The sequence below is a fragment of the Nomascus leucogenys genome, chromosome 3, assembly GCF_006542625.1.
Source record: "Nomascus leucogenys isolate Asia chromosome 3, Asia_NLE_v1, whole genome shotgun sequence".
Lineage (NCBI taxonomy): Eukaryota > Metazoa > Chordata > Mammalia > Primates > Hylobatidae > Nomascus > Nomascus leucogenys.
In genome coordinates this window covers 33,832,181-33,852,832 of record NC_044383.1, presented here as the reverse complement: position 1 = coordinate 33,852,832, position 20,652 = coordinate 33,832,181, and the positions used below count along the sequence as shown (strand labels likewise).

The following is a 20,652-nucleotide window of genomic DNA, read 5'->3' as shown; positions in this document are numbered from 1 at the left end:
TATTGAAGAGAAAAAGTGAGGACGGTGGTGAAGAAATACACGGGGGTAATCTGGTTGATCAATTTAGGTAGTCGTATTTGGAATAAACACCAGAAATCATGTGTTTGTACTAAGTGGCCACAATATTCCATGTAAATAACTCAGAATTTTAAACTTTCTGCTTGGAAGGAGATACAGGAATTATGTAATTTAAATCAAAGATGATGAGGCAAAGGCCATGAGAAGTTAATAGTGACTGGCCCAAGGTTGATCTCACAGGTGGTGGGGCAGAAGTGGGACCACAGCCTAGGTGTCCTGATTCTACTTCTGTATCAGCGAGGCCAGAGGAAGATTCTACTAATCTGCTTTGAACACTTAGATGTTTATTGTGACTTATCTTCTGATGTTATTAAAGGCCTTTCCTAAAAATAGACTTTTAGGGCTGGGCGCAGTGGCTCATGCCTGTAATCCTAGCACTTTGGGAGGCCGAGGCGGGTGGATCACCTGAGGTCAGGAGTTCAAGACCAGCTGACCAACAAAGTGAAACCCCATCTCTACTAAAAATACAAAAATTAGCCGGGCGTGGTAGCAGGCACCTATAGTCCCAGCTATTCAGGAGGCTGAAACAGGAGAATTGCTTGAACCAGGGAGATTGCGCCACTGCACTCCAGCCTAGGAGATGGAGCAAGACTCCATCTCAAAAAAAAAAAAAAAGATTTTTAATGACTGTGTAGTATTTATTATATAGATCTAGCATAATTTATTTTGAAACCTCTAAATAAAGACCCTGCATATTTAGGATGTTTTCATCCTCCCTCCTCATTACTAGAAATAAATATAGCAATCTTGAGGAACAAAAATCTTGAGATGTTAGAAGATTAATGAAGATACAGCTCTAGGTAATTTTGTTCATTAATTAGCATACACTTATTGAGCACCTACTATGTGCCAAACAGTGTTTTAAATTCTGGGGTTAAATCCATGAACAAAATAGAAAAAACCTCTGCTCTGGCTGGGCGCGGTGGCTTACGCCTGTAATCCCAGCACTTTCGGAGGCCGAGGCAGGTGGATCACGAGGTCAGCAGATCGAGACCATCCTGGCTAGCATGGTGAAACCCCGTCTCTACTAAAAATACAAAAAATTAGTCGGGCGCGGTGGCGGGCGCCTGTAGTCCCAGCTACTAGGGAGGCTGCGGCAGGAGAATGGCGTGAACCTGGGAGGCGGAGCTTGCAGTGAGCGGAGATGGTGCCACTGCACTCCAGCCTGGGCAACAGAGCGAGACTCCGTCTCAAAAAAAAAAAAAAAAGAAAAAGGCTCTGCTCTACATTCTCACAGGGTGACAAGCAACAAAACTATTAAATAAGTAAATTATCTGATAAAAAGTGGTAAGTTGGCCATATCTTTAATTATTAGGGCTAAAGTTATTCATTTGAATCAGTTCTTTATTTGTATAAAGGAACTTGTAAGATTTTTAACCCCTTGACACCTTATTGAGAAAAATTTCCTCCTTTTACCCCTCCCTATTAGATTCTGTGAAGGTGGGTCTAGAGAGTAGTGCTTAATACAAATTATTTTCTTCTTCAGGGTATAAATCTCAGTGGGGGTCAGAAGCAGCGGATCAGCCTGGCCAGAGCTACCTACCAAAATTTAGACATCTATCTTCTAGATGACCCCTTGTCTGCGGTGGATGCTCATGTAGGAAAACATATTTTTAATAAGGTCTTGGGCCCCAATGGCCTGTTGAAAGGCAAGGTGAGAAATCATTGAACATGATGAAGAGATAAAGGTGGGTTGGGAGGGAGAGGGGAGGACACGTCTGGCAAGTAAGACCGGGAAGATGGTGGACATATGGTAATCAACACAACTTCATACTATTTTTATAGACTCGACTCTTGGTTACACATAGCATGCACTTTCTTCCTCAAGTGGATGAGATTGTAGTTCTGGGGAATGGCACAATTGTAGAGAAAGGATCCTACAATGCTCTCCTGGCCAAAAAAGGAGAGTTTGCTAAGAATCTGAAGACATTTCTAAGACATACAGGCCCTGAAGAGGAAGCCACAGGTATGTAAGAAGGATTGGGACAAGATAGAACTTGGGCCATGGGGGGAATGGTAAACCAGTATCTACTTCCTGAAATGTTCAGTATCAGAACTAGATTTGGAAGCAAACTACCCAGAGATTCAAACTCTGCTTTCTGGGTTCGGAGTCTCTTTAGGGAAACATAGAAATTGAAACTCTATGCCTGGGCAAAGTGGTAGCTTATCCTGCTCATCTGATGTCTGACATGCAATCAAAGGACACTCTTTAGAAGGGTACAACTGAAAGTCTGAGTGAGTAACCCTTGTGGAAGAAACACCAGTGGCACAATGGTCCCTCTTTTAGGGATGCCATGTTCCTATTGACTTTAGTCACACATGTCACCCCATCTACCCCAAATCCATTAAAACCACTTCCTCGACAGCTTCATGGGCTGGCACTATTAGTGTACTGCTAAATCCTTGGTAAATCCTAACAAAGGGATTTTGATTAATATACCAAAACCACTGGGTGTTTGAACCAGAAAAAAATTATGACAGTTGCATAGTCTCAGAGTATACCATAGCAACAGCCTCTAATATCACCACCATTGGGTTCACCAGTTAGCCCCAGTCAGCAGTGGAGCTCTGCTTACTGTGACCCTTCCCAAGGACCTGCCAACAGCAGTCCTGTGCGTTGGTCTGGTTATCACCCTCAGGTGGTTGTCACCAGCAGGAGTTCAGGTCCGAGAAAGCCAGGGCAGAAGGCTGTAGAGGCATTCCAGAAATCAGTCAGATGAGGAAGTAGCTACACAGCCTACAAGTGACAGCATGTTCTGACCATGAGGTGAGGACAAGTGATGGTTTAAAACCACCCTGGGAAGGCCAGGCACGGTGGCCCACACCTGTAATCCCAGCACTTTGGGAGGCTGAGGCGGGTGGATCACCTGAGGTCAGGAGTTCGAGACCAGCCTGACCAACATGGAGAAACCCCATCTCTACTAAAAATACAAAATTAGCTGGGCATGGTGGCACATGCCTATAATCCCAGCTACTTGGGAGGCTGAGGCAGGAGAATTGCTTGAACCCAGGAGGCACAGGTTGCGGTGAGCTGAGATCGTGCCATTGCACTCCAGCCTGGGCAACAAGAGTGAAACTCCATCTCTGTCTCTCACACACACACACACACACACACACACAAAACACAACAACAACAAGAAAACCACCCTGAGAAGCCCAAGAGTTTGAAAGAAAAATCTAAGCCAGGGCTGGATGTGGTGGTTCACACCTGTAATCCCAGCCCTTTGGAGGCCAAGGCAGAAGGATCACTCGAGCCCAGGAGTTTGAGACCACCCTGGGCTATATAGTGAAACCCCATCTCTGCTCAAAAAAGACAGAAGAAAGATCTAAATCAGGAAGTCTGTAAGCTTTGGAAGGAGAAGGCGGGAACAAAGAACAGTATGGTGTAGGTGACAGGAATTGGGAGCCAGGTCAGGAGAGTGGGGCAGGAGTATCAGGGACCAGCAGAAAGGGGCGACTGAAAGCTTTGCATCAGCCTTTATGTGCTCCGGGTAGTAGCGTGGAGAAAGCAAAAAGCACCTGCCTGGAATGGAGAGTGAAGTTGCCAAGGAAAGAACAGTGTCTAATGCTAGAGTTCCCTGAGTTATTGCTCAGTCAACCACATCACCATGGTTACCGTAAGAAAATTGGGCAGTTTTCCCATGCTAATGGTAAACATTTTTTTCTGATTAGCCTGGATCTGAGTTTCTGGATTCTGTTATAAACCCCTTCTCCTTTGAAGAATCCTGTCTTTAATGTACAAAGAACAGTTTGCAAAACATCCCCGTAAGCCCTTTTTCTGGTGAACACTGAAAGAACATTTCTGAGCAGTTTTGTAAGCTCCAGAGCCTAGGATGCTGCTGTGTTGGCCCTAGGATCTGGGACTTGGTGGAATGAAGAGAAGGGCAGGAGGGCAAGGTGAGCTGCACTGAGATTGGTTCTGTGTATGAGTTTCCTAATTAGCTGCCTTAACAACACATCACAAACTGAATGGCCACACATTTCTGGAGGCTAGAAGGGTGTCAGCAGGATTAGTTCTTTCTTAAGGTGTTAGTCAATAATCTGTTCAAGGCCTCTCGCCTAGTTTCCAGTGGTTTGGCGATGTTTGTTGTTGCTGTTTGTTGTGGTTGTTCTTCCTATTTCTTTGTTTCATTTCCTGAACTAATTCTGTTAAGTCTGTATTCTTTGTCATTGTCATGTGTGACCACTGAAGTCTGTTTGGTTGGCTTAGAGGTCAGCTAGTGATTAGACAGACACTTCCTTAAATGCTTGGAAACAATAAGAGTCTCAGCCTTTGCTGAGAGGCTGCGTGTGTGTTGTGGGTGGTGGGGAGCATGTCTTCAGCACTCCAGCAATTTACATCTCTGCCTTGGCCCTCACTTCCTGCTTATACAGAGCCACATGGTCAGCCGGAAGTGAAAGATTAGCGCCCTCTTCCATCTTTCCTGGACATCTGCACAGCTCTGCATGTGTACATGGTATTCTAGATTGCTGGGAATAAATATATCAGAGAGATCAAAGCCCCTGTGAGCATCTTATTCCTCAGCTTTTCCTTTTAAGTTTTTGGTCAGCTTCTTATTTGCCCCAAGTGTTATCACCACCTCAGGCAGCTGCCGTGATGTTAAATAATTGCTGCTGGTTTTTTGAGCTAGCTCAGTGTTAGGTCAAATAGGCCCTATAAATGGGGGTTTTCAGAGAATTCCAGATAGGTGAGATAATGTCAGTTCTCCAGGGATGGGGCTTTTGGGAGCATTCTGAACTCACTCTGCCCCCTCCACTGGCTGCTAGGCTGCTGGTTTTCATGGCTACTATGATTGTATGGCTGTTAGTTTTCTAGGCTATAGCAGCCAAGGAGAGGGGGGACAGAAATAGGGTAAGTTAAACTGCCACAAAACTTATTGTTCTTACTAAGTTTCAGCTCTTCAAAAACACAAATGCTTCTGGGATTGTTGCAAGCCTTTGGTTAATTTCAGACCTCTGAAAAAGTTGACTTTGACCATTTTTTTGGTCATTATTCTCATTGCTTTTATGGAGGAGTAGATATCTGGGGGTTCCTATTCTACCATCCCCACTGATGCCCACACTGTGTCTTATATTTTATTTTATTTTCATGGTATGTCTTTTAAGTGATTTAAATTAATATAAGTTTGTTAAATTATTTGAATTTCAAGATGAGCATTTTTTTTTTCTTTTTTGAGAGAGTCTCACTCTGTTGCCCAGGCTGGAGTACATTGGCACAATCATGGCTCACCTTCAACCTCCTGTGTTCAAGTGATCCTCCCACCTCAGCCTCCCAAGTAGCTGGGACCACAGGAGTGCACCACCACACCCTGCTAATTTTTAAATTTTTGTAGACATAGAGTTTGCCTATGTTGCCCAAGGTGGTCTCAAACTCCTGGGCTGAAGTGATCCTCCCACCTTGGCCTCCCAAAGGGCTGGGATTACAGGTGTGAGCCACCACGCCCGGCCAAGATGAGCATTTTCAATTTACAATCACTTCTTTAGTCAATTCTGAGAATGTGACTCTTCTATTTGTCTACCATAATCCTTAAAAGCTCTTTCCTCCTCCAAAGGAACCTGGGCATTTCTAGGAATTTTCTTCTCCATTTTGACCATTTTCTCTTCCAGTGGAATATTAATTCATCTCTTCTTTATCCTGATATTTCTTAATAATAAGATGTACTAATAACTATTTATGGAGTACTTATGGAGTAAAGTATGCCATCCCGTACGTACATCTGGGATCCCTTGCTGAAACCAGCAAGATCAGAGGAGGCTTCTCTCTCCTTGTTCATAGGACTGACAGGGATCTATGCAGCTCTTTCCCTAACCTCTAGTGTGTCTCCCTAGTCCATGATGGCAGTGAAGAAGAAGACGATGACTATGGGCTGATATCCAGTGTGGAAGAGATCCCCGAAGATGCAGCCTCCATAACCATGAGAAGAGAGAACAGCTTTCGTCGAACGCTTAGCCGCAGGTTGGCCATCTGTTCAGCTGGCAGCCCTCGTCAGCTCCATATTTCCACTTGATCTTTTTCTTTTTCTTCCTGGGCTTTTCCTGTGAGGGTTAACACCATGGACACTCCAAGCTCTTCCTTTGTTTCTTTGTTGCGGGGATGGGGAAAGATCCAGGTTGTGTCAGTTTCCCCTGGTCATCTGCCCTGAAATGCGCTTTGATGCCAGCTGAGTGACTGTGACATCTGCTTGCAAGAAGACCCTTGGGAATCGCCTGAATGCTCAGGGAAGCTTCCCTCTCTCAGTTCTAGGTCCAATGGCAGGCATCTGAAGTCCCTGAAAAACTCCTTGAAAACTCGGAATGTGAATAGCCTGAAGGAAGACGAAGAACTAGTGAAAGGACAAAAACTAATTAAGAAGGAATTCATAGAAACTGGAAAGGTGAACACCACATAAAAAAGTAGCATTTGAGGTGTTGTAAGGTTTAGAACTCAAAATTTTTAACGTTCAGTGAAAATTGAATGCACACTTACAGAAGCAATATGTCCTCTGTTCTTTGCAAATCTTCAGACTCATTATTAACCTGTTAGCAGAGGCTGTGGGCTTTCTACCAAGTCATATTTCCATAAAGAATGCTATGTTTCCTGTGAATGTCCTCATCCTACACTTCATGAGTGTTTGACTCCATTCTGATGTGTGGAGGAACAGGAAAACTCAGACCTAGAGCACATAATTCAAATTAATGAAATTTAACCACAAATTTCAAGGTCGGTAGTAGAACCCCATCATCTGTTCCACTCTGATTTTTTGTTTGTGTGTTTATTTTAGAGACAGGGTCTCACTATGTTGCCCAGGCTGGACTAAAACCTCAGGGCTCAAGAGATCCTTCCATGCCAGCCTTCTGAGTAGCTAGGACTACAAGGGCATGCTACCATGTCTGGCTTGTTCCAATCTGTTTTCATATCTTCTGCTCTTAAATGCCTTTGGCTTTGATGATTATTTACCCTGCATTGTATTTCAGCATTGTTCTATTATCCTTCCTGGCACAGTGCAGAAATGGTGACCACAGACTACCAAATTTTGCTACCTGCTACCCATGCTCCCAGGGGACTCCACTTCTCCTTGTGTTTGGCATTCTAAGTGATTCTTTATCAAAAGCCATTAGGGAGTTCTACTAATATTGAGGTGGGGACTTTCCAGGTGAAGTTCTCCATTTACCTGGAGTACCTACAAGCAATAGGATTGTTTTCGATATTCTTCATCATCCTTGCGTTTGTGATGAATTCTGTGGCTTTTGTTGGATCCAACCTCTGGCTCAGTGCTTGGACCAGTGACTCTAAAATCTTCAATAGCACCAACTATCCAGCATCTCAGAGGGACATGAGAGTTGGAGTCTATGGAGCTCTGGGATTAGCCCAAGGTATGTCTGATGGCTATGACATCTTACAGAATCTGTCTGGACCCTGTACTTTTCCTGGACTCAGGAATGCATTTGCCATTATGTCCTGGGCACAAGTCTTCAGGGATTCCTGTGCATGGTGCTGACAAAACTGCTTCCATCTCTAGGTATATTTGTGTTCATAGCACATTTCTGGAGTGCCTTTGGTTTCGTCCATGCATCAAATATCTTGCACAAGCAACTGCTGAACAATATCCTTCGAGCACCCATGAGATTTTTTGACACAACACCCACAGGCCGGATTGTGAACAGGTTTGCCGGTGTAAGTATCTCAAGAACTGCCACGTGGTATGTTTATATACTGAGGATCTTTCTGACAGGGAGGAATTATTGTATCCCCCTAGACAATACTGTTCAGTTCCAGTTCTTTTGTCACTCAACATGCAAGTGTTTCTTGAGTACCTGCTGTGAGCTCCCAAGAATCCTGGAGATTGAGGGATGAACATCTCTGACCCTTCAAGTAGCTCAGCATCTAGTGAAGAAGACAACCAAGGAAGTGAAGGATTATAGTAGAATATAGTAAAACCAGTAAGAGCAGTGTGTAGAAAGGTGGTCTGGGAGTGCAAAGGAAAAAAAGGCACTAGCCCAGCCTGAGTGATAAAGGTGGGAAATGTCAGAAAAGGTGAAACTTAAGTCATAGAAGCAAGTCAGGGAGATGGCAAGGGTGGGGGGCAGGGATGGCAGTAGAGCAGGGTGAGAAGGATTATTCTGCAGAGGAAGGAACATAAATAAAAGCACTGTCACTGCCTGGGACAGGAAATACAAGAGATAGTAGGTTAACCCTTTGCTTGGCCTCTGCCTCCATTCCTGAAACTTCTATCTTGAATGCTTTAAGAATGAGTAAATTTGGTCTGGACTATGGAATAGAGCCATCAGTGATTTTAAGAAGTTCTCAAATATTGTTTCCATCTACCACAGATCCTGGAACCCTTGGCATTCATTCACTCATTCATTCAACAACCTTTATTGAGCACTTTCTATGAGCCAACTACTGTACTAGGCACTGGGGCACTCAATGAATGTGAAGATCATAGATGTCTCTCTTCCATGGGCCAGACCCAACTCATTGATTTTTTAGTGTATCTGAGATGGGAATTCAGGAACAGAGGCAGAGATCAGGCAATTCTGAATGATAAGTAACTATCACCAGCACAGTTTTTAGCCCTCTGCTTATGGAGCAGCTCTGGACTCTTGTTTGTTGGTCCTGGGGAAGACATAGAAAGTATAGCTCACAGTCCACAGCCAGGTTCTGGGGACACAGTAACCGCTTCAAAAGTGGGCCGTTAACTGGGTCCCCCTGTGTCATCTTCCTCTGGGGCAGAAACAGTGGGCATGATGTCACTAGAGACAACTTCAATGGCCTTTCTGCCCTTTGCTAGAACCTAAAAGAACACTCAATTTTGGGTGAGAAATTTCTCATAGTAATTTTGCAAAAATCACAGTTTTTCCCATGTTGTAATATATATAATCTTCTGGGAAAGAGAACACAGAGGTTTTCTGTAAGTTACTTAGGCAACAGTCATAGTTTGAAGACTGCTTTTGCATGAAAAAGGAAACTGTCATTAATTATATAGTATGTTTTGTTGGGGAGGTGGCTCAGACCTATTAAGGGGAGTTTGATCAAGGGGCCTCTGGGATCAATGGCTGAGTTAAGAGGAGATGGAGTGGAGGAAGGAAAGATGGAGACTGTGCCAGGTAAGGATCAAAAGTAATCTGCATAGAACTGATAATTGGCAGGGATTTCTTTTATCTGCCAACTGTGGGTATAGTTATTTGCATTCTGATAGGACTTTGGGAAAGGTAGGTTAGACTCAGGAGTCATCCATGATTCAGAGCTTTCCTGGAAGACCATTATCCCTGATCCAGTTTGAGAAATTCCAGAGATAACTTAAACTCACTTTGGTACTCACATATTACCAATCATAGAATCAATATAATCCTCAGAAATTTAGGCAAGGGCAACCCAAAATATAAACCAAGCTTCTTGAGTGTTCTCCAAACCATCCATCCGTTCATTCATTTTCTCATTTGTTCATTTATTTCACATGACACGAAGGCAACATGGCATTAAGACACATCTGTTCCCACTGGGTTCCTTGGTTAGAACACTGTCCAGGCAGGCTCACGTTCAACCCCAGCTCCCTTCCCCTTAGTCCTCTATGCTTGGCAGAGGAAGCAACTTCTTGAGTATTTTTAGTAGAGATGGGATTTCGCCATGTTTTTCAGGCCGGTCTTGAACTCCCAATCTCAGGTGATCCACCCGCCTTGGCCTTGCAAAGTGCTGGGATTTACAGGTGTGACCACCGCGCCAGGCCTAAATGAAGAAATTATGGAAACGAAACTGGTTATTGGGGCGAGCAATGCAGCCTGTTGCAAATGAACACAATGAAATGATTACATGAAGGAGTACTGGGAACACACAGAATCCAACAGATTCCTTGCTAGAACTAGGAAGATGTAAACTATCTTAGGAAGACCTCAGTGATGGTGTATCTCTCCTAATCATTTTCCTAGGATATTTCCACAGTGGATGACACCCTGCCTCAGTCCTTGCGCAGCTGGATTACATGCTTCCTGGGGATAATCAGCACCCTTGTCATGATCTGCATGGCCACTCCTGTCTTCACTGTCATCGTCATTCCTCTTGGCATTATTTATGTATCTGTTCAGGTAGGTTTGGAAATGGCTAAGTCATCCTTCCTTCCTCTCTATCTATAAAAACCCAGCCTCTTTCCTGAGAATCTTCTCTCTGATTCATTGCTGGTCACTCATTCCTCCCCTCAGCATCTTTGCCATTTAGTTATACGTTGACATACCCAGGAGCCCACAGGCCACTCTCTGAAGCTGAAGTGAGAGCATCAATGGGTGCACCATTCATGGCAAATGTCACCCTAACTGCTGCCCACCCTTCACTCCCTGGAAGCTTAGATGGGACAGATTTACGTTTGGATCCAAGACTACTTTGAGATTGGCTCTGGACACAGTCTTGCAGCTCCATAAGAACCCCCATGACGATTAGGTCGGTTCCAGAAGAGCCATGATATGGTGCTTCCTTGGTTGACTTTGGACAGGCATAGCTGCTCGGAGATGTCTCTCAGCAGCAGCTGGGTCTATCTTTTTACTTCGGCAAAGTTCTAGTTTCACTGGGGTGTCTGTGGGTAGTTTAGGCTCAATTCCAGTATATTCTTCGAGGGAGTGTGCAGCTTGAAAGCGAAAGAGGGAAACTGAAACGAAAGAGGGAAACTGAAACGAGTGGAAGGAACCCTATTCCCACAATAAAATGGATGAGGGAAGGGGAGGCTGTGGAGGAACTCTGGTTCCACCAGCTGCTTTTGTGGTGAATTGTTTGCCTGGGGAAACAATTCTGAAGACACTGTGGTCAGGGGCTCGTGGCCCTTGTGGCCTGTGATTGGCGGCTCGCCCCTGTGTCCATGTACAGTTCCTCAGGCACATTGCCACCATAGCGGCCTTTTAACTATTAATAACAAACCAACAAACAAGAAGCAGGGTTATTGGAGGGAACACCTGTACGTCCATGAATAACATTTTGCATCCCGACTCTCCAACGCCCCACTCTTCCCAGGTTTCAACAAATCCTCACAGAATCTAGTAGCAGCACGGACCCATTCCACTCCCCCTTGCCCTCAGGCCACAGGGTTCTTCCTGAACTGGATTCTACCCTATTCCAGTTCTTACCCCCTCAGCACTCTGCATACCTCCAGAATTCTCTGTACCTTCACACACCACCGAGGCACAGTTTTGGTCACTTAACTGAACAGATTCTTCCATTTTTACCCAAACCTAGGCATGCCTTTTTCTGGCCATTTCCTGCCCATCCCCACTTTACACACCCCATGGGCCCCGCTGCCTTTACAAAATCCTTTTGGGGACCTTTTCTCTAATGAGTACAGAAACTGTCACATGGACGATAGCCATAGATCAGGGGGATATGGGTTAGTCTGACGAAACTCCTCAGGAGGTTTGGAGACTCAAAGCTCTGAGGCTGTGGTGTCGTCTCCTCACGTTCACCCCACTCTGTTCCCCACCAACCCCAGTCTTCTCATTGGTCTCCTCCTCAGAGCCTCTCTCATCATTCTGCTCCCAGACATGGCACTGCCGGCTTTTGTCTTGTTCAGAAGTAAGCTGTGGTCATCAAGGGGAATGGTGGGTTGTGGCCAGAAAGGGGGAAGATGGTGGATGCCTCATGACTGCGGGACTGGCTGATTCTCTACTTTTTGTGTCCAGATGTTTTATGTGTCTACCTCCCGCCAGCTGAGGCGTCTGGACTCTGTCACCAGGTCCCCAATCTACTCTCACTTCAGTGAGACCGTATCAGGTTTGCCGGTTATCCGTGCCTTTGAGCACCAGCAGCGATTTCTGAAACACAATGAGGTGAGGATTGACACCAACCAGAAATGTGTCTTTTCCTGGATCACCTCCAACAGGTGAGGCTTCCCCTGGGTATTTACCCATGTGTGTGCTTTGGGGTGCTATATGTTTGACATTAGCTGTGGGAGGGCAGGCGTGGCTAGTGGTGTGAAATTCACTCTGGCCACACACACTGTCATGCTATGTAAGTGGAGAGAAGAAAGCATGAGCTTGGGAGTCAGAGACTGGGTCCCCATTCCAGCTCTGCTGTTTACCAAGCTGGGTGAATTGCCTTGACTTCTCTAAGGAAAATCTCCATTTCTTTGTTTTTGTAATGGCCAGAGCACACCCTATCTCACAGGGTTCCACCTGTCTCATGGTGGAAGTCAAATGACGTTTGTGAGCATTTTGTAACCCAGTACCAAACAAGTGCTGGGCGAACTGAACATCCTCTGTTTACTTTTCTGAAAATGGATGTGAGATTCTCCATAGTCATGACACTCTTTCTGGGTAGTGAAAGCAGTGGAGGTTGGAGAGAGGAGAGTTGGGAATTTTTAGGTAAGACCATTGATGACAGAAAGGGAAGCTTCCATCCTGTGAACAGAGTGAGCATTATTCTCCAGTGTCTTAAGCCCTGGCAAGCAGTATGTCCTGGAAAGAGGAAGATCTTTTTTAGGAAGAAAAATTCTTGAGTGGCTTCCAAAGTGTCTTGAGGCGCTAAAGATGCTCAGTATTATTTGGAATGTGGACAGGTCAGGAGTTTGATTGTAAAGATATTTTATTTCTTAGAGACTTTCCAAGAAGGAAAAAGCATATAAGTAAATCTTATTAGACCTTCACTGTAAAGGATATATCATATTTATTCATACACATGCTGGAATTATTGGTGCAGACATTTAAATACATTTTCTTTGAGAAAGTCCTTTTTTTTTTTTTTTTGATGGAGTTTCCCTCTTGTTGCCCAGGCTGGAGTGCAATGGTGCAATCTCAGCTCACCACAACATCTGCCTCCTGTGTTCAAGCAATTCTCCTGCCTCAGCCTCCCAAGTAGCTGGGATTACAGGCATGCACCACCACGCCCAGCTAAATTTTTTTATTTTTAGTAGAGATGGGGTTTCTCCATGTTGGTCAGGCTGGTCTTGAACTCCTGAACTCAGGTGATCTGCCCGCCTTGGCCTGCCACAGTGCTGGGATTACAGGCGTGAGCCACCACGCCCGGCCTGGGAAAGTCCATTTTTATAAACTGTGTCTATACACATGTACTCTTCAGTTCTCTATGAAACCCCAGTATATCTCCCTGTGGCCAACTCACACCTAACTTCCTTTCACCCTCAGCTTCTTCTTCCCCTTTTACAAATACTGAAATCAAACAGGGCACGTTGACCCTTCCTATGGTGCTTACTTTTTAATCTTACACATGGATTCACTATGGCATTGCTTCCCCAGCCTGATCAAAAGAAGTCATTTGGAGTGTTCATTTAAAATGCAGATTTTTGGCCAGGAGCAATGGCTCGTGCCTGTAATTCCAGCACTTTGGGAGACTGAGACAAGCAGAGCACGAGAGCCCAGGAGTTCAAGACCAGCTTGGGCAACATGATGAAATCCTGGCTCTACAAAAAATACAAAAAAAATTAGCTGGGTGTAGTGGTGTGCACCCATATTTCCAGCTACTTGGGAGGGTGAGGTGGGAGGATGGCTTGAGCCCAGGAGGTCGAGGCTGCAGTGAGCCATGATCACGCTACTGCACTCTAGCCTTGGTGACAGAGCAAGACCTTGTCTCATAAAACAAAAACAAAAACAAAATGCAGATTCTTTTTTTTTTTTTGAGACGGAGTCTCGCTCTGTCACCCAGCTGGAGTGCAGTGGCCGATCTCGCTCACTGCAAGCTCCGCCTCCCGGTCACCCATCTCCCCTCAGCCCTCCGAGCTGGACTACAGTGCCCCCACCACGCCTGGCTATTTTTGTATTTTAGTAGAGATGGTTCACCTGTCTGATCTCCTGACCTCGTGATCCGCCCCTGCCTCCCAAATGCTATACAAGCGTGACCACCGCCCCCAAAATGCAGATTCTTGAATCCCATCCCAGGCCCCCTGAAATCAGAATCTTAAAGGAAAGGGCCCAGGAATTTTCCACATGAATTTGTAACATTGTATATTAACAGTTGCCCTAGGTGATTCTTATGATTTGGCGAGTTTGGTAGACATTGCACACTGTAGGATTCCCTTAGTTCAGCAAAGACCTCTAGGATCTTTAAAATGCAATTTATTTTCTTAAAAAATACATCAATAGGCTTTTAGGAATACATGGTGTTTCTAAGTCAAATTGAGGCATTGCCTAAGAGTGCGGCCCGATCAAGTCAAACCCTCTGAGAGTGTTCTGTGAACGCCAAGGTTGCTGGTTAAGATGAGGACATGATCAGTGACACCCACTCTCTGGTTCTGTTGCCCCACAGGTGGCTTGCAATTCGCCTGGAGCTGGTTGGGAACCTGATTGTCTTCTTTTCAGCCTTGATGATGGTTATTTACAGAGATACCCTAAGTGGGGACACTGTTGGCTTTGTTCTGTCCAATGCACTCAATGTGAGTTTGAAGGTTGGGAGTTTGGTTTCGTTAGTGCGCTTATTCTTAGATTAAGCCCGATGTATACTGTGGAGTCTGTGCTCTTGATTCCTTCTTAAACCCAGAGGGACTAAAGGAGACTGAGGTTCAAACCCTGGCTCCATCTTTTACCCATGGACACGTTCCTTACTCTTTCTAAGTAGACATGAATTCCATCTAGAAAACTGGACATAAATATTGACCTTAAGGCTTGAGAAGGCAATTTCATATGTTTCAATCTAATTATTCCCTGTCTGCCTCTTTGCTCGGTTCCAGTGAGAGAATAAATAACTTTCTTCTCTAGAATGTAGCAGCAATCAGAAAGGCTTTTTGAACAAATAATTCCTCCTGTGTTTATTTTTCTTAGATCGTAGAATAATTGGAGGTAATTCTAATAAAGAACATAGTGTCTGATAAAACTATAGAATATGTCTCACTGCAGCATCCCCAGCATGACTAGAGGATACATGGCAGGCATGATTCTTTTCTAGCACCTAAGACAGTGGCTGGCACTACCGTAATTATTCAATCAATATTTGTTATAAATGAGTCATTTGACCATCTTTTTGAACTAATTTTTTTAGTTCAAAGAGATTTGCATAGTTATATGTGGGCTTTATATAATAGTGCTGTCTTCATTAAAAGTTAATAAGGCCGGTGGAGCACAGTGGCTCACACCTGTAATCCCAGCACTTTGGGAGGCCGAGGCGGGTGGATCCCTGAGGTCAGGAGTTTGAGACCAGCCTGGCCAACATGGTGAAACCCCGTCTCTACTAAAAATACAAAAAATTAGCCAGGCGCAGTGGCGAGTGCCTGTAATCCCAGCTACTGGGGAGGCTGAGGCAGGAGAATCATGTGAACCCAGGAGGCAGAGGCTGTAGTGAGCCAAGATTGCACCATTGCACTCCAGCCTGGGCAACAGAGCAAGATTCCATCTCAAAAAAACAAACAAACAAACAAACAAAAAAAGAAGTTAATAAGGCCCAATGTGTTCCTGCCAGGGCACCTAAAAGGACTTTGTTATTCACTAGAGTCACTTAGTTCCTCGTGTCACTGCCCTTTCATCCCCCTATTTCTAGGCTTTTTAGCCCAGGACAGACAAGGCAAATAGTCAGGAAACTATTAGATTGAACCAAAACAAAATGACTCAAATACCAGCAATTACATATGTTTCAATCTACACAAAATGGATACTCTGAGTCCCCATGATTCTGTCCTCTGCTCTCTATGGCTCCCTTTCTACAACCACCATTTGCTCAACAAGAACTCTCTGTGCACATATGCAAACTCCTGGGTCTTTTCCTGAGAGAAGTTTGCATCTGAGTAATCTACAGATTCCCTGGCCTAGATCATGCCTTTCCCTGATCCACAAAGAACACTAGGCATACGGGCAGGAGGCCTCAGCTCTGCTCCCACTCCACCCATTGCCAGACTCTCCAATTCCAGCTTTAGTCCCAAACCACTAGACACTCACGTTGCCCTTCGCGTGAGCACCTAATTGTTCTGCAGCCATTCAATGCACTGCTCTTAATTCCTTCCCCAAGGAGGCAAGGATTGTCTTTCTTACACTTCTCCTTACTCCCTTGTAGAGCCCAGCACAGTGCTGGGTTCAAAGTTGGCACTGGATTGTCCTTGTGGTTTGAGTGGTTGAGTTGGTTTCTGTGCCTATGATGATTTTCAGTCTTCTGGTTTTTCTGTAGATCACACAAACCCTGAACTGGCTGGTGAGGATGACATCAGAAATAGAGACCAACATTGTGGCTGTTGAGCGAATAACTGAGTACACAAAAGTGGAAAATGAGGTAAGGGGGAACTGGACAAATCCAGGAACAAGGCAAAAACAACATGCAACTCCTTCGAGAGTGCATCTTTATAATTTCTCCATATTTCACATGGGCCCATAATGGGTCCCTAAAGTTTCCTTTCCTCTACCTCAAAGGACCTAATTTCTTCAAATTTAGAATAGGAAATATTTTAGCGGATGTCAGGTCTTGGAACATACCGAGGAGATCTACAGCACAAGCTCGCGGTATATTTTTCTTTAACTGAATAAGGTAGGAACTTTCCAAAAGTGCAAGTCTAGTTCAGTCTATTAAATTCAGAGGCCATTAGGTAGCTGGGACACTGCTACCCTTCTCCTGTTCTATGACACGAGTCCTGGGCAGACTGTTTGGCTGAGTTGCCACCTTATAAAACTTACTTCTCATCTTGTCTCCTTGCCAGGCACCCTGGGTAACTGATAAGAGGCCTCCGCCAGATTGGCCCAGCAAAGGCAAGATCCAGTTTAACAACTACCAAGTGCGGTACCGACCTGAGCTGGATCTGGTCCTCAGAGGGATCACTTGTGACATCAGTAGCATGGAGAAGGTAGGTGGAGTGAAGGAAGGCCTGGATGGGAGGCCTTGTAATCAAACAACAGTTGGACAGACTGGAGAACAGCTGGGCCCTAAGCCTTCATCATTTGGATGGAGGGAGAGGGTCAGGGCACTTCCTCTGCCCTGGGGAGGTGTAGGGACACAGTATCAGAGGTAAGCATAGCAGCCAGGGACCACACAGACTTACCGCAGCTGTCAGGGCCTTCTGCTCAGCTCCTCCCTGCCTCCTAGCCAGCTGACCAGGGCCCCTTTCCTATAAGGTCCACAGTGTGCAGAGAGGAAGTCAGGAAGGAAACAAGGGGGTGGCCAGGCCTGGTGAAGGAACTGTTGAGAATAGCAGTGTGGAGGGTTGTCCCTGAAGGAAGAAGGGCCCAGTTCTCCTCCCAGTCTTCAAAGTCAGGCACCCTCCTTAGGTGCCGTTGTTCTCCGAGGACTTGGGGTCTGATGAACAAGGATGCTGAGGTCCAGATCAAAGTCTGGCTCTCAGCTGGTGGCAGACCTAATCTTTCCCTTCTTCACTTCTAAACAAGCATTTTTCTTTTTTCTTTATTTTTATTTATTTATTTATTTTGAGATGGAGTCTCACTCTGTCACCCAGGCTGGAGTGCAGTGGCACAATCTTAGCTCACTGCAACCTCTGCTTCCCGGGTTCAAGTGATTTTTCTGACTCAGACTCCCAAGTAGCCGGGACTACAGGTGCATGCCACCATGTCTGGCTAATTTTTTTTTCTTATTTTTAGTAGAGACGGGGGTTCGCCATATTGACCAGGCTGGTCTTGAACTCCTGGCCTCAGGTGATCTGCCTGCCTTGGCCTCCTAAAGTGCTGGGATTACAGGCATGAGCCACCACGCCTGGCCTAAACAAGGATTTTGTTTTTATCTATAATTTCCAATAATAATTATAACAACAGCTGCCAAGAGAGTCCATTTCAAACAGTGACTATAGTTCTCAGCAAACAATTATTTTTGACATCTTTTTCTGACATCTGGGTACTTTTTTCCTCACCAAAACCAAAATCAGTTTAATATCTTAGAGACGGAGTAGCCAGTCACTGCCTCTTACCTCCTGTGACTGTGAATGCCCAGGCTAAATAACTTTTCCCCAAGAATTATTTGTGGAACTAATGTGTAAGGGAACTATATTCACAGATTGGTGTGGTGGGCAGGACAGGAGCTGGAAAGTCATCCCTCACAAACTGCCTCTTCAGAATCTTAGAGGCTGCCGGTGGTCAGATCATCATTGATGGAGTAGATATTGCTTCCATTGGGCTCCACGACCTCCGAGAGAAGCTGACCATCATCCCCCAGGTGAGCTCTAGAACTTACTCGGGCACATGCCGTGGGGAGCAGCTTGTTTTACAGGAAACATATGCAGCTTCTTCTTGATATCTATTCAGTCAGCACTGTCAATTCCACGGTCTACTCGGGATACCTGAGCTAGTTCCCTAGGATGGACATGTCGTTTCCAGAACTTAAGTTTTGAAATGTTTGGTAATATGCATTTGTGGCTGCCTGTATCTGACCACTAGGTGGCAGCAACACAACAGAAGTCAAGTACAGCAGATGATTATGTAGCGTTGCTATAGCCCATCACGGTTTGCAAGACTTGCAATCAGCATTAGCAGTTTTGCCGCTGAAGCTTGAAGCCATTAAGGTTTATACTCCCCATTTGCTATGGTTAAAAGATAGAGGAGGGAATTTGCTGCAGGTTTCTGCCAGCAAGCGGAACGCTTCGTGCATCAGCAAGAAAGATTTCCCCTCGGCCTCCTCTCTGGATCCTGCTAGATAAGGATTGCCGCGGGGCCTCTCCGTTCCCCGCAGCGGCTCCTCAGGAGAACCTTTCCTCCTCCGCCCACTGCAGCCCAGTTCCTCTGGGGGTAGTTTTGGTCTGTCTGGTGTTTGCTCAGTTCGATAGTCTTTTCTCCAGCCTCTTCAAAAGCGTGACACCTTCTTCTCATGCAGCTGTACTACTCTTTCCTCTACCCTCCTCTGATCCCTCTACCTTGAAACCACGAGTTTGGGTTTGGGAGGCCGAGGCAGGTGAATTACTGGAGCCCAGGAGTTCAAGATCAGCCTAGGCAACATGGCAAGAACCCAACTCTATAAAAAATTTAAAAAATCAGCCAGGCATGGTGGTGCGTGTCTCTGGTCCCAGCTACTCGGGAGGCTGAGGTGGGAGGATCACTTGAGCTAAGGACGTCAAGGCTGCAGTGAGCGGTGTTCGTGCCACTGCACTCCAGTGTGGGCAACAGAGTGAAACTCGGTCTCAAAAACAAAAAATAAACCGAGGACTTCTCCTAACCTGGTGCCTAGCCCCTAGCTGGTAGCCACTCCGAGCCTTAGGAGGGAAAACCTTGCGGAAGCTCAACCACAAACCAGCTTCCTGCCTCAGGAATCCACCATCTCCCAGTCCTGAGGAACTCCGAGGTCCTTTTCTGGCATGGTGCCCAACAGCCCCCTTGTCCTTTCACTTGCAGGACCCCATCCTGTTCTCTGGAAGCCTGAGGATGAATCTCGACCCTTTCAACAACTACTCAGATGAGGAGATTTGGAAGGCCCTGGAGCTCGCTCACCTCAAGTCTTTCGTGGCCAGCCTGCAACTTGGGTTATCCCACGAAGTGACAGAGGCCGGTGGCAACCTGAGGTAATGTTCCATAGCCTGCTGCCCCTGCAGGCAGTGACAGGATGTGAGGGGGCCACTCCTCGTGTTTCTCGTGTTAGGTGATGCCTGGCATTGAATTTTCATCCAGGTCTGATTCCTAAAGTGTAAAATGAACCTGTTGTAAAGTTCACAAGATAAAATAGATGTGAAAGTGCTTCAAAACTCTCGAAAACTGGTCGAGCACTGTGGCTCATGCCTGTAATCCCAGCACACTGGGAGGCTGAGGCAGGCAGATAACCTGAGGCCAGGAGTTCATGACCAGCCTGGTCAACGTGGTGAAACCCTGTCTCCACTAAAAATAGAAAAAGTAGCCGAGCATGGTTGTGGGCACCTGTAGTCCCAAGCTACTCAGGAGGCTGAGGCAGGAGAATCGCTTAAACCCAGGAGGTGGAGGTTGCAGTGAGCCGAGATTGCACCACTGCACTCCAGCCTGGGCGACAGAGCAAGACTCCATCTAAAAAATAAATAAATAAATAACAACTCTTGAAAACCTTTGTTATTGGCTGGGCGCAGTTGGCTCACGCCTGTAATCCCAGCACTTTGGGAGGCTGAGGCCAGTGGATCACAAGGTCAGGAGTTCAAGACCAGCCTGGCCAAGATGGTGAAACCCCGTCTCTACTAAAAATACAAAAAATTAACGGTGTGGTGGCAGGCGCCTGTAATCTCAGCTACTCAGGAGGCTGAGGCAGAGAATTGCTTGAACCCGGGACGCAGAGGTTGTAGTGAGCCGAGATCACACCACTGCCCTCCAGCCTGGGAGACAGAGCGAGACTCCATCTCAAAAAGAAAAGAAAAAAAAACCTTTGTAATTAAATGTACTCCTCATATGACATTACACAGTGTGAGCTTACACATCCCACAGAAAGCAGAGGCTCCCAGCTGTGCACAATCAGGATGAAAATAGTCTGGCTGCCTGGTCCAATCCTAGAGTCTGATTTAATTGTATGAGGCTAGACTGGACATGGGGAGTTTTAAAGGATCCCCACGAGGCTGTTAAGGGCACCCCAGTTTAAGAACCACTGATCTAAAGAGCATGCGGATGACAGGGAACATGACATCTGTAAAATCCTTGGGCACTGTTGAAACACCTGAAATCAACAAAAGACTCTCTTGGCTTTCACAGTTATTTTTACCTTTCCAAAACATTTTTATATAGTTGACCGATCACTTCTGGCCTTCA

At 45.7% G+C, this 20,652-nt stretch overlaps 1 protein-coding gene across 1 annotated transcript in view; it reads left to right on the top strand.

Annotated features, from left to right (window-relative positions):
* Window positions 1–20,652, top strand: part of ABCC2 (ATP binding cassette subfamily C member 2) — a 59,215-nt gene that overhangs the window by 35,016 nt on the left and 3,547 nt on the right. Inside the window, exons 18-30 of the mRNA XM_030802429.1 lie at window positions 1,565–1,732; window positions 1,864–2,044; window positions 5,908–6,034; window positions 6,317–6,452; window positions 7,212–7,431; window positions 7,578–7,732; window positions 9,985–10,140; window positions 11,716–11,915; window positions 14,291–14,417; window positions 16,136–16,237; window positions 16,659–16,802; window positions 17,960–18,118; window positions 19,288–19,454. Of these exons, the coding sequence (XP_030658289.1) occupies window positions 1,565–1,732; window positions 1,864–2,044; window positions 5,908–6,034; window positions 6,317–6,452; window positions 7,212–7,431; window positions 7,578–7,732; window positions 9,985–10,140; window positions 11,716–11,915; window positions 14,291–14,417; window positions 16,136–16,237; window positions 16,659–16,802; window positions 17,960–18,118; window positions 19,288–19,454 (2,042 nt within the window). The remainder of the gene's footprint in view (window positions 1–1,564; window positions 1,733–1,863; window positions 2,045–5,907; window positions 6,035–6,316; window positions 6,453–7,211; window positions 7,432–7,577; window positions 7,733–9,984; window positions 10,141–11,715; window positions 11,916–14,290; window positions 14,418–16,135; window positions 16,238–16,658; window positions 16,803–17,959; window positions 18,119–19,287; window positions 19,455–20,652) is intronic.